Here is a 13213-nt window from a genome sequence, read left to right as displayed (position 1 = left end):
GCCTACTGCTTGAGCACCTACCTCTGGTCAGGGATCCGTGGCTCCGTCTCCCCCTCCACACGGTGGGCCCGACGCTATCATCTGTCTTGCAGGGAGCTCATAAGCAGTTTTCAGATTATATAAGTAAAATGCCCACCGTGGCATTTGCCATACTAGACTCTAAGTACATATTAGTTTCAAGAAAAGAGAAAGAAACTCAACTGAAATACTATAGCAGTTGATGCAAGAGAAACTTCAGCTGAATTAAATTTAAAGTTTAATTGAGCAATGATCGATTTGAGAATTGGGCAGCCCCCAGAATCACAGCAGGTTCACAGAGACTCCAGCACAGCCAGGTGGAGAAGATTTATAGACAAAAAAAGGTGGGGGGGGAATGATGTACAGAAATTAGAAGTGAAGTATAAAACAGCTGGATTGGTTACAGCTCGGCGTATGCCTTATTTGAACACAGTTTGAACACTCAGCAGTGTATGGTTGGTTGAGTATGGCCGCTGGGGTTGGCCAAGACTTAGCTACTGTTGGAGGTGCATACTACCAGGTTATGTTTGCAATTTTGTCCGCCTATTAAGCTAGGCTACAGTTCATCCGCGAGGACTCAAATATAGAAGTACGGAGTCTTTCTCAGGCCATATTTAGTTTGCTTTCACAGTTAACGTGCTGCCTGATGTTAGTTTCTTCCTCTCTCTCGATTGTCAATTCCTGTGTACCCATCTCCACATCCCCACACTCACTGCATGGTAGAGCCTCAGGTTCGAGCCACCACTTATGGCCCTTTGTACAAGTCAGAAAGGCTTCCCTTTGTGGGTGGATTTGAGCTCCCCAGACACCTGCTGCAAAACATAGCTCACACAATTGTGCACAGTGGCCCCTGACTCTTGCAGTCTCACTTAGCTTATAAGAATGCTCGATGGTAGTGCTCACTCAGTCCCTTCCACGGATCTGCCCATTCAGTCTTCTAATCAGCTGGTCTCATGCTGTTCAGGTAGGTAGTTACCTGTGGGGCTTAATTTTCCAGCATGTCCCCAGTGCAAAAGGCCTCCATGGAGCCTGGGATCTTTGCCACATATTCACAAAAATAGGCCTTTGAATTGCTCCTGGTGGAGGTCTGGATGCCAGTGCAACACAGTCGTGTTAGCTGGGACCCTAGCAGACCTTAGGAAGAATGACATCAGCTGGAAAAACTCTACAAGGAGCTGTCACTGTGCCAAGTTGAACAGTTTTGCCAGGAGGAGTGAGGAAGCAATTACTCTGAACTTGATTGAACACAGGAGGCATCTCAAGTGGGTGCTCCTGCAGCTGCAGGCACTTTTCCTCCTGTCCCTCCTCCCAGCAGCTCAGCATGCATCCTGTCTCCCGGCCACGGGACAAGGCTGTGAGCTGCAGCTTTGTGCACTCGCTGTCTTTGCAAAGTGTTTTGGAAGTTCTGTCAATTCGTCTTGGCCTGGAAAATGGAAAATTGGAACAGTGAAAACACATCACATGGTGCCTGTTTCGTGCTTGGGGAGGCAGACAAGGAGAAACTTCATGCGGTCAAGGTGTGGGTGGCTGTTGGCTTAAAGCCAGTGGAGAGCTTATTTATTCCCTTGGAGGAAGGGAAGAGCAGATTAGAACAATCAAAGCTTCTTAATATTAGCTCTGGGTTTTTGGTGGGGGGGGCAAGTGGAAGGAGGAGGGTTAATTATACGGCTGACTGTAAGCAAGCACAATCTGATCCAATCGTGGCTGTCGTTGATTGAACCAGGTGCTGCGCTAAGGGTATCACACGCATCAACTCAATCTAATCCTCGCATTGCTCTTATTATTTCCATTTTACAGATAACAAAACTGCACTTTAGAAAACTGAGGGATTCAGCCGTGGACGGTGGCTCACACCTGTAATCCCAGCACTTTGGGAGGCTGAGGTGGGTGGATCATGAGGTCAGGAGATCAAGACCATCCTGGCTAACACGGTGAAACCCCGTCTCTACTAAAAGTACAAAAAATTAGCCCGGCGTGGTGGCGGGCGCCTGTAGTCCCAGCTACTCGGGAGGCTGAGGCAGGAGAATGGCGCGAACCCGGGAGGCGGAGCTTGCAGTGAGCCAAGATCACACCACGGCACTCCAGCCTGGGAGACAGAGCGAGACTCCATCTCAAAAAAAATAAAAAAGAAAAAAAGAAAACTGAGGGATTCACCCAGCATCCCAGACTGGCAGTTGGCAGAAGCAGGCGTGGAATGGGCTCTGTCCAGCCAGGTGCTCCTATCTACTCCCCCACCCCACCCAAGCATCTCCTAAGGCTGCTTCTGGGGTGCCTCATCTCCCAGACACCTTTTCAAGGGTTCCTTTATCCACTACAGACCCTGCACTCACTCTCCTCTCCAAAGTCACCCGCATTTCCCCGGCCACGCTTTGCTGATCTTTTGGCTGTGCTCAGGAATCCTCCCCACCTAGGATGAAGCACTTGCCGAACACAAATGCACACACAACTCACCTCTTGCCACCAAAACACTGGCTGTCAACTGTGCTTCTCCCACACCAGGAAAGGGTGCCAGTTAGGCAGATTGTGTTAGCAACGTTCCTAACAAAGACGGCAGAGTAAGGTGATAGTATCTGGCAAATTGGAGAATCAGGATGTAAAACAAAGATTTGAGCATCTGCACCCTAAAACATAAAATGTCGATACACATTTTATAAAAGTGCTAGTAATGGAATCCATTCTCATTACGATGCCATTAGGGCCTTTCACAAATATTCCATGGAATTATTGTACTTTCTGTCCCCTTTGAAGTTAGGCCTGGCCGTGGGACTTGCTTTGACCAATGGCATGTGAAAGCCAAGGCTGCACATTGCCTCTGGGGGCAGTTTTGAGAGTCTTTGCTACCTTTCCTTTTCCTGGGACAGCCACCTTGGGAGTACATGTTGCAACGGGCTTCCTTAAATGTGGGTCCCTGAAGGTTGTAATAATCCTTAGGGATACCTTGCCAGCCCCTCTGGCCTGGTAGCTGTAGCAAACAAACAAAAACAAAGATCAAAAAGCCTTTTCTGTTCATTTTTTGAGACAGAGTCTTGCTCTGTTGCCCAGGCTGGAGTGCAGTGGCACAGTCATGACTCACTGCAGCCTTGACCACCCAGGCTCAGGTGATCCTCCCACCTCAGCCTCCAGAGAAGTTGGAAACTACAGACATGCACCACCACACCCACTAACCCTTTTTTTTGTCCTAATTCCTGAGATTTTGTGTTTTTTGGGGGAGTTTTTTGTTTGCCACCATAACATACCTAGCCCACCTGATTAGTACTATCATATAGACACATTTATTCAAATAAGTAAACAAATTTGACATAATTCAAAGATGATATATTTAAATACGGTGTATAAAACATTGAAAATAACATTTAAATTATCATACTGATTTGCTAAAAGTCTTCAAAAGATTGGCCAAGTTTATTCATTGGCTTCATTTTAACACAAAAATTCAATTAAGGAGAGAAATTTTAAAATTATGAGGAGCTGCTTAGTAATTCTATGGATGTCCATTCTCCTGGTTCCTCTGGGCTCAGGCAGAGTTTCCGTACTGCATTGGTGCGGAAGAGAAAACTGCTCCACAGTGCCCCTATGCAGATGAGAGGGGATAGCACACACAGGGAGGGCCTGGTGTGGCCAGCACAAAAAGGTCATCCACAGATGCAGGAGAGAAGGTGGATAGAACAGGTGCAGTGGCTCTTACGTGTAATCCCAGCACGTGGAGAAGCCAAGGTGGGAGGATCACATGAGCCCAGGAGTTTGAGACCAATCTGGGGAACCTCTATCCCCCTGTCCCTCTAAACATAGGAAGGTAGGCGGGGAACGGTGGCTCACGCCTGTAATCCCAGCACTTTGGGAAGCCGAGGCGGTTGGATCACTTGAGGTCAGGAGTTTGAGACTGGCCTGGCCAACATGGTGAAACCCTGTCTCTACTAAAAATACAAAAATCAGCCAGGCATGATAGCAGGTGCCTGTAATCCCAGCTACTCGGGAGGCTGAGGCATGAGAATTTCTTGAACCCGGGAGGCAGAGGTTGCAGTGAGCTGAGATCGTGCCACTGCACTCCAGCCTGGGCAACAGAGCAAGACTCTGTCTCCAACACAGTCAGACACATGCAGGAAGAGGAGCAAAGGAGTGGATGGTGTTGTGGAAGTTCCTCTTGGATTGCTCCCGTGGGATGGTTCATTTTCTGGGTCAACTTGACTGGGCTATGGGAGTCCAGATAGCTGGTAGAACTTTCTTTCTGGGTGTGTCTGTGTGGGTGTTTGCAGTAGAGACGAGCATTCAGATTTAGAGACTCAGGAAAGAACATCCACTCTCACCAATGTGGATGAGCATCCAGTCCACTGAGGGCAGGGAGAGAACAAAAATCAAAGGAAGGGGGAATCCTCTCTCTTCTTGAGCTGGGACATCAACCTGCTCCATTCCTTGAACACCGGAGCTCCTGTTTCTCTGACCTTCAGACTTGGACTAAATGATACCACCAGGTTTCCTGCGTTTTCAGCTCGCAAATCGTGGGCCTCCATATGAACCAATTCCCATAATAAATCTGTTTTTCTGGAGAACCCTTACTAGTAATTACAGTTTTCTTTTTTCAATGAAGCAAAATTCGAGGGTGTCAGCTGAGTGGATGCTGGTGGAGGAGGTGCTAGACCAGTTTGAGGAGCATGTCCTGGGAGAGGGGGCAGTGACTGGACCAGGAGCATCTAACATGGTTTCTGGGCTGGCTCAGGGGCCTCCGGGGTTTAATGATCGAGACCTTATGAGGAACTGGTCACCATGGCCATGCAATGTGCCCCAGCCTTGAGGGGTTAAGCAGGTGCTGAGTGGAGGGTGCATTTACCCAGGGACCTGACTGCTGCGCTACAGCAGAGTGGCAAGGGCACTGGAGAGGAATTCAACGAGCAACCTGAGTGGCTGCTATGGGATTTAAGCCGAGTCAGAAGGGAGGAAGTCAAAGGGTGAGGAAGAGTGAAAAGGAGCTGAGGCCAACCCACTGCAGGTCCCCAAGTGTTGAAGGATTGTTGAAAGCGGGGTGGTAGCAGGAGTGAGCTGGAGAGAAAGAAGCTTGACAGTGGGATATTGGACATTGGGATTTGGAAGGATTGCATTTATTATGGTAATAAGATCAGGCTTTAACCACCAGCATGAGTGGCTGAGTTGGGAGGGGGACAAGCCCACCAGGAGAAAGGGCTGAGGCGGGAGTTCAGTGCGTCTTCTCCATTCTGTGTTCTGTTTTGCTCCTGGCGCTCACGGCAATTCATCATAATAGATTTGCCTGTGTGCTCAATGACTTAAACAAGTAAGCCCCTCAAGAGCAGGGGCTGTGTCTGATTTATAATAAACTAGCATGGCATCGAACACATAAGAAAGAGTTTGGTAAGGCCGGGAGTTGTGGTCACACCTGTAATCCCAGCAGTTTAGGAGGCCTGGGCGGGCGGATCACGAGGTGAGGAGATCGAGACCATCCTGGCTAACACAGTGAAACCCCACCGCTACTAAAACTACAAAAAATTAGCTGGGTGTGGTGGCGGGCACCTGTAGTCCCAGCTACTTGGGAGGCTGAGGCAAGAGAATGGCGTGAATTCAGGAGGCAGAGCTTGCAGTGAGCCGAGATCGAGCCACTGCACTCCAGCCTGGGTGACAGAGCGAGACTCCGTCTCAAAAAAAAAAAAAAAAAAAAAAAAAAAGAGTTTGGTAAATAATTGTTCATTTCATGGACGAAACTCCACAAAGGTAGATTAGTGGGAGGCAATGGTTTGTCATTGTTCAATAATTGAAGAATTATTTCATCCTAACAATAATAGACTCTGTTAGAATGAAGAAGTTAAAGCCTCAGAAGGCAATTGCAGTTTTTAAAATCTGTTTGAGAAAATGAATGCTAGCTGGATTGGCCGAATCACGTTCTCCTGTCTTGCTAGTGACCTACGTTGTCCTCTGGAGACAGACATAATATATTTTATATAAGTTGTACAACGTATATATATTATATATCAGTTGTACAATGCTTAATGTGTATATATGTATGTATATATACATTATGCATCCATATATACGTAAGCATTGTACAACAAAACTTCATACACATTTTTCTCCTTACTTGTAACCCCCTAGATATTTTTATTACCCCATTTTACATAAAAATGCATGGAGGTGAGAAAGAAGAACTTCCTGCAGATCACACAGTCTGTAAAACAGGATTTAAAACCACGTTTTCTGACCCTGAATCCAGGGCTCTTTGAGCCATGTTGCCCACGCAAAGGCTAAATTGTGTTCATTCCTGGAGCCGTAGTACCAATAATGGTAATGGATGGGTATCGTACCAGCCAGGTTTTCCAGTGGCTGGGGTTCAGAAAAGCTCTGGTTATATCAGACTGACCTTCATGTTTTCAACAGGTCAATGCCTTTTGCTGCTTGGACTTCAGGGCAATGAAATAGGAAGTGCGCCTGACCATCACGAGATGTGAAGGATTCCATGGCCGTGATTCCCATATTCAAATGGGATTTTCCAAGTGGAAAGACAGCAGTCACTTAAACACAGGCCTCAGAGGCCAATAGGACCCATCCCCGCAGCTACGCAGACATCACCCATGGAAAATTAGCCTGCATCATTTTGTCCAGTCCCGGGAGGGGCATTCTCTAATGGTTCCATGGCTGCAGCAATGGAGCAATTCTATTTCACACTGTCCCAAGAGAGGCCTTCCAGTGTAATGACTCCCCACAGTTGTAATTTTCCTTTCATCCATTTGCTTCCTTACATTTGGGGAGGTTTCTTTTCTAATGAAAAACTGAGCCAAAAAAAGAAAAATAAAACAGTTCTTGCTTTTAGCCTAAAGTTGATAGTTTTTAACTAAAAAACCTACCTGTTAAAAATTTACATTGGGCATATACCCAATAATGACATTGCTGGTCAAATGGTATTTCTGGTTCTAGATCCTTGAGGAATCACCACATTGACTTCCACAATGGTTGAACCAATTTACACTCCCACCAACAGTGTAAAAGTGTTCCTATTTCTCCACAGCCTCGCCAGCATCTATTGTTTCCTGACTTTAATAATCGCCATTCTGACTGACATGAGATGATATCTCACTGCGGTTTTGATTCATCACACACTGGGGCCTCTTGAGGGTTGGAGGACAATGAGAGAGACAGCATTAGGAGAAATACCTAATGCATGCAGGGCTTAAAACCTAGATGATGGGTCGATGGGTGCAGCAAATCGCCATGGCACATGTATACCTATGTAACAAACCTGCACATTCTGCACATGTATCCAGGTCTTAAAGTTAAAAAAAAATCTACATTGATTTCCTGGGACTTCTTTGAGTGAGTTCTATTGTCTTCAGATAATAATTGCAAACTTTATTTAGCACACGATGTGCCAGACATGATACACTCTTTCACTTGATTTTTCCAACAAGCCACAGGAAAAGGACTGTTACCGTCTCACATTTTGCAAATAAGAAAACCAAGGCTCAGAGAGACTCACCCAGTAGTAGCAGGGGACCTCAGGCTCCGCCAAAGACGCATCTGGCTCCAGAAACAGCTCACTCGGCCACAGAGCTCTTCTATCCTCTGCCAGCTTCGATCAACCTGGAAATGGACACACTTTACTATTAACAGTAAGCCCAAGAATAATGATCTAAGCATAATGTTCATATGTGGGACTATGCATATCCATAGAGACGTGGGCTCTAACCATGTTTTAATAACATTCCACAGCACATTTCTTCCCAAGACCTTCTTCAGACCTTGCCATGTGCATTCAGGAGCATTATTTCTCATCCTGTGAAAGCAAAGGGATGACTGGAAAGAGAGTCATGTGGGACATTTTCTCCATGTCTGTGGCTTCTGAAATCCCCAAACACCACAGGACTCAAAGGCTGGGGGTGCTGTGATGCCCCTTCTCTGCAGCTCTTGGACACCATCTTTTTGGTTTGTGTTTGCAGCATATCTTTCCTTGGGTGCCCAAAGAGAAAGCAGAAATACCTGTTTTTGCGAGGAACAAAAACCGATTCCCCCACCATGTGTCAGCTCCATCTAAGCCATTTGTTGGGGGGACATCCCTTTCTCCTCAGAAAGCCCCCAGTCATGCAAAAGACAGTCATAGATTGGTGGGAAGGACTGACCCAAATTCCCGGGCTGTGAGATTGGGGAAGTGTGATATGGTACAGATGTGTGTCCCCTCCAAGCCTCATGTTGAAATGTGATCCCCCATGTTGGAGGTGAGGCCTGGGGAGAGGTGTTTCGGTCTTGGGGGCAGATCCCTCATGGGTGGCTTGATGCCGTCTTTGTGATAGTGAGTGAGTTCTCACTCTGAGTTCACGCGAGATCTGGCTGTTTAAAAGGGACCCCTCCCCCACTTACTCCCTCTCTCACCATGTGAAGCGCCAGCTCCGCTTGCCTTCCGCCATGATTGGAGGCTTCCTGAGGCCTCACCAGAAGCCAGGCGGATGCTGGCGCCACACTTCCTGTAGAGCCTACAGATCTGTGAGCCAATGAAGCCTCTTTTCTTTATAAATTACCCAGCCTTGGGTAATCTTTTATATTGACACAATGACTCACTGACACAAAGTGTGTGCTCTGGCAGAGAGTGTGAGATCGATGATAACAAACAATACTCCAAACACCCACATTTACCAGTCGGGGCCATTTTTCCTCCCCAACGGGCTCCTCCCTACGTGCAGCCACCACCTGTCTCCGAACCACCTGCCAGATACAGTAATCAAGCTTCTGGGCTCTCGGCAGGGGCACTGACAGCCTCAGCGGATGGACCTGAGAGATGGGGACAGTCTAGCCCTATCCTCTGCCCTGCTGGCAGGGAGACGCCCGCAGCTGAGGCATCTCGGACCGAGAGCGGCTCTTATGCGCTGGGGAGTTGCTCTCCATGCTGATGGGAAAATTGAGTTCTGTTCTCACAGCAGGCAGTAGGCAGGAGCAGAAACCGGGAAGGTGGAGGATGGCACCAATCACCCCTGAGTGAAACCAGGACACCCTGCTCACAGCTCGTCTTCTACAGCAGGGCCAGAGATAGAACTGAAGACCTCCAGCCTGATGGGGCCTGGCTGCTGGGCAGTGACACTGTCCTCCCGAGAACCTGTGCAGGGCAAAACCACGGACCCGTTCCCGTGAGCAGGACGCACATGCGTGCGGTGTCTGTAGTTGTTGCTGCTTTTGTTTTCTGATCTTTGTATTAATTTTTTGTTTGTATAAATTTCAGGGGCACAATGCCATTTTGTTACAGGGATACCTTCGATAGTGGTGAAGTCTGGCCTTTTAGTGCGTCCATCACCTGAAAAATGTACTTTGCACCCATTCAGGAATTTCTCATCATCCGCCTCCCCCCCACACCCTCCCACCGTTCCGAGTCTCCAGTGTCTGCAGTCCGCACGCTATGTCCCGTGTGCACATCCCTTAGCCCCCAAGTATGCCTGAGCTTTGTATTCGAGCTCACTGCTTAACAACTTGGATTGCTACCTGGCTATTCAAAAGCTAAGCTGGCAGCTCCTTGCTCGCCACTAGATGGTGCCAGATCCCAACTGTGGTCTGCAAGAGCTTCACCCATTGGAAGGGGCCCCTGTCCCACTTTAGCCGGGAGGCAGTTTAAAGGAGAGAAACTAGAAGGGAAGTCAAACCCAGAACATTTCAAAAGGAACTAGGAAAAAAGGGCCAAATATAAGTGTACTAAATTTGGAAGGCAGTCTAGGAAAAAGCTGGGTGCCCAAATAATTAGTGGGTCACAGAAGCTGGCCTGTTTCCGTGAGAATCATCACAAGTGTTCCCCCAGCCCCCAACAAAACGCAAAAAGTGTGCATGAATCCTGGCACCCCCAATGAGAGGCCTTAGAACAAGAAGCAGCAGCTCATGCACTGGACCCACTAGAGTGCCAAGGGATGCCCACCAACTCCCTGATGCCCTCATGCCCTCTCTCCACATTGAGTCACTTTTTTTCTTTTTTTGGTAAGAGGGAAACAGGTTCTCTCTCTGTCCCTGAGGCTGGAGCGCAGTGGTGCCATCTCAGCTCACTGCAGTCTCTACCTCCAGGGCTCAAGCGATTCTCCTGCCTCAGCCTCGTAGCTGACACTACAGGGGTGAGCCCCCACACCCAGCTCATTTTTATTTTACTTTTAGTAGAGGTGAGGTCTCACTCTGGTGCCCAGACTGGCACATGGAGTCACTTTCTACCCAAGAGCTCCGGATCGGAAATGGGGCTTTTTTTTTTTTTTTTTAATCAGTGTGGCCTTTGGGCTGCTCCACACCCCCTTAGGAAGCTGGAGCTGTTTACCACCTGGGGAGCCACAGGAGGGGCCTCTTCCCATCGGACAGACCCCAAGGAGCAGCTCCGGCAGCGTTTCTGAGGCCAGTTGTAAATCCTTTAATACCACAGGTGGATGCACCCTTTGATGGGCAGAAGAGACGCCCCCTTTTCCACTCGTCCTGTGGAAACTGTCTTTCCGGCATGTCGCTATGACTTTTGACTTGGGACACTGGGCTAGCAGGCCGGCGGCCTGCGAGCAGTGAGTCCACATCCACCCTCTCGGTACCTGCAGGATGCTGGTGGCTGGGACAAACAGGAAGGCCTGGGAGGAGCGTCAAGGAACCACAGGCCTGCTTCCCTAAGTCTATTTTGATCACCTTTGAGAATGGTCTTCTTGTCAAGTCAGGTGTGGTTGCTTTGCCTCACTCCCTAAAACAGCGGGGTGAGAGGCCTTACCTGTCATTGTTTTTCCTGCCTCTAGAGTGAAATGAACTGAAACAATCAAGCCCCAGTTTAAATAACACAACCTCCTCAGCTGCTTCAGGCTCTCAGACATGGTCTGTAGCATCTGGGCAGCTCATTAATTCAACCCAAGCTTAGGGAAATCTTTAGGAGAGGATGTCCAAGCTCTGACCAGGTGCTGGGTGCAAAGGTGAAAGCCCCTTAGCTCCAGAAGTTTCCATGTAACAGGCCAGTGCCTCACTAGGGCTACCACAATCCCACACCACAAGCTGAGCCCCTTCAACGGCAGACGTTTATGTCTTACAGTTCTGGAGGCTGGAAGTCCAGCTTCAAGGTCCAGGCAGGGCTGCCTTCCGGCCGTGTCCTCAAGTGACACAGAGAGAAAGTTCTGGAATCTCTTCCTCTTCCTGAGGGCACTAGTCCCGTCATGGGGCTCCACCTGATACAGTTTGTATGTTGCCCCCTCTAAGTCTCATGTTGAATTGTGATGCCCAGTGTTGGAGGTGGGGCCTGGTGGGAGGTGTGGGGGCCATAGGGACAGATCCCTTATGATTTGGTGCTGACCTTGCATAGTGAGCAGGTACTTGCGAGATCCGGTTGTGAAAAGTGTGTGGCACCTCCTCCTTCTCTCTTGCTTCTGCTTTCACCATGTGACGTGCCTGTTCTCACTTCACCTTCCACCATGAGTAAAACTCCCTGAGACCTCCCCAGAAACTGAGCACATGCAAGCGCCATGTTTGCTCAGCCTGCAGGACAGTGAGCCAAGCCAACCTAGTTTCTTTATAAATTACCCAATCTCAGGTATTTCTTTAGAACACTGAAGAATGGCTTCGTACACCACCTTCACAACCTCATCTAAACCTAATCACCTCCCAAAGGACCCGCCTCCAAATCCCATCACATTAGGGGTGAGGGCTTCAGTGTGTGAATTAGGGGTGGGACACACATAGCCCATCGCACCCTTGTCATTGGGTTTAACAAGTGATTGTTCTAAGGATGAGCTGATCAGCTCAGCTTGTGGAGACAGCGTAGCCTTCAGAAAGACAAACCCTCGGGTTGGGTTTTGAGAAGTGAGTAGGAGTTTGCCAGGGGAAGTGCATTACAGAGCAAGGAAAAGGGGATCCTGCCCAAGAGTTTAGGTGTCATCAATCTTTCTTTATAGCTCATAGAGTAAAATAATAACAAATGCATCCAATACATCACTCATTCAAAAAGCATTTAATTCAGCTGTTACTAACGTCCCTGTGAGAACGTGCCTGCGGAATCGCTGGTGATCGTTCTGCTCTTATGCCTTTTAAGAGCTCTCTAGACAGATGGACACGCACCGAGTTGCTTTGAGAATGTCAGACGTAAGAGGCGTATAGATCACAGTAACTGTAGCAGGGAGGGGAGATTTAAAGCATCGAGGTTGTCTTAATATACTTCTGTCTGGCACAGGCTTAGTGTGTACTTGACTCTCCTGGGAAGCTTCCTGAGCTGGGGCCTGAATACAGGTGTGGAGGGAGCTCCGTGGGCAGAGACACCAGAGGGGCCTCACCAAAAGCCAAAGGCCCCACCCGCCTCCAGAGTGGGGAGTGGAGTGGTCAGAGGAGAGGTGTGTGACTTTCCCGACGGAACACGTCACGTCTTATGTGTTGGCATCTCCTGCTACACAGTGATTCTCAGAGCTTAGGGGTGATTTCGTATCAATCTCTTTATGAGTTTGCTTGGGCTGCGATAACAAATATCACAGAGTGCGTGACTCAAACAATAGAAATTGATTTTCCCACAGTTCTGGAGAGTAGAAGGTATTGGCAGGGCTGGTTTGTCCTGAAGCCTCTCTCCTTGGCCCCTAGACGTGTGTTCTCCCTGTGTCCTTACAGGATTGTCCCCCAGGTGTATCCTCGTCCTAAATCTCCTCCATGTGTAAGGACCCAGTCAGATTGGATTAGGGCCATGTAATGACCTCGTTTTACCTTAATTACCTCTTTAAAGTCATATCTCCAAATACAGTCACCTTCTGAGTATTAGGGGTTAGGACTTCAACAGAAGAATTTTAGGAGGACCGAATCCAGCCCGTAACAATCTCCATGACCCCAGAACCACCTGGCACAGGGATGTGTTTTGCACATGTTTGCTCGGTCAGCCTCAGCCTAAAGGCCTTTTTACTTCTGCTGAACAGCTTCAGACCCTGGAAAACAGGGCTAACTTGTTAACTGGCAGCTTGAGGGCAGGAAGATCTGTGGATTGGGCTCTGCCAGGCAAGGCTGGGCTGCAGGCTTGGGCAGGTTTTGAGTGCCATAAGAGGGTGCTGGGCAGGGCTGGGCTGCAGGTTTGGGCAGGTTTATGAGTGCCATAAGAGGGTGCTGGGCAGGGCTGGGCTGCAGGCTCTGGCAGATTTTGAGTGTCATGAGAGGGGACAGCCAGGGGCTCCCTGGACTTCCGCAAGGGCTCCTGCCAGGGTCCGAGCTCCCAGGTGGAACAGGCTCCCTAGCGGATGCCTCTCAGCGC

The 13213-nt window shown here is 48.7% G+C and overlaps 1 protein-coding gene across 1 annotated transcript; it reads right to left on the bottom strand.

Annotated features, from left to right (window-relative positions):
* Positions 1 to 240: 240 nt before the first annotated feature.
* On the bottom strand, positions 241 to 11273 carry LOC134810812 (uncharacterized). The gene is made up of 4 exons (XM_063816860.1): positions 11028 to 11273; positions 7493 to 7596; positions 2470 to 2556; positions 241 to 1441 (listed from the first exon to the last, which is right to left on the bottom strand). The coding sequence occupies exons 2-4, from the start codon at positions 7531 to 7533 to the stop codon at positions 1144 to 1146; spliced, it is 426 nt and encodes a 141-aa protein (XP_063672930.1). The 5' UTR covers positions 7534 to 7596; positions 11028 to 11273; the 3' UTR covers positions 241 to 1143.
* Positions 11274 to 13213: the final 1940 nt, after the last annotated feature.

This window comes from Pan troglodytes, chromosome 7, assembly GCF_028858775.2.
Source record: "Pan troglodytes isolate AG18354 chromosome 7, NHGRI_mPanTro3-v2.0_pri, whole genome shotgun sequence".
Taxonomy (NCBI): Eukaryota; Metazoa; Chordata; class Mammalia; order Primates; family Hominidae; genus Pan; species Pan troglodytes.
Note: the sequence above shows the minus strand (reverse complement) of the source record. Positions and strands in the feature narration are given on the sequence as shown.

Bases quoted from the DNA above. Each gene is read 5' to 3' on its own strand.
- LOC134810812 (XM_063816860.1), bottom strand. From the start codon at position 7,533: ATGCGTCTTTGGCGGAGCCTGAGGTCCCCTGCTACTACTGG. The intron at 2,557-7,492 runs GTGAGTCTCTCT...CGTCTTTGTTAG, and splicing joins AGGTCCCCTGCTACTACTGG to GAACGTTGCTAACACAATCT. The intron at 1,442-2,469 runs GTGAGTTGTGTG...TCCATTTTCCAG, and splicing joins CAGTGTTTTGGTGGCAAGAG to GCCAAGACGAATTGACAGAA.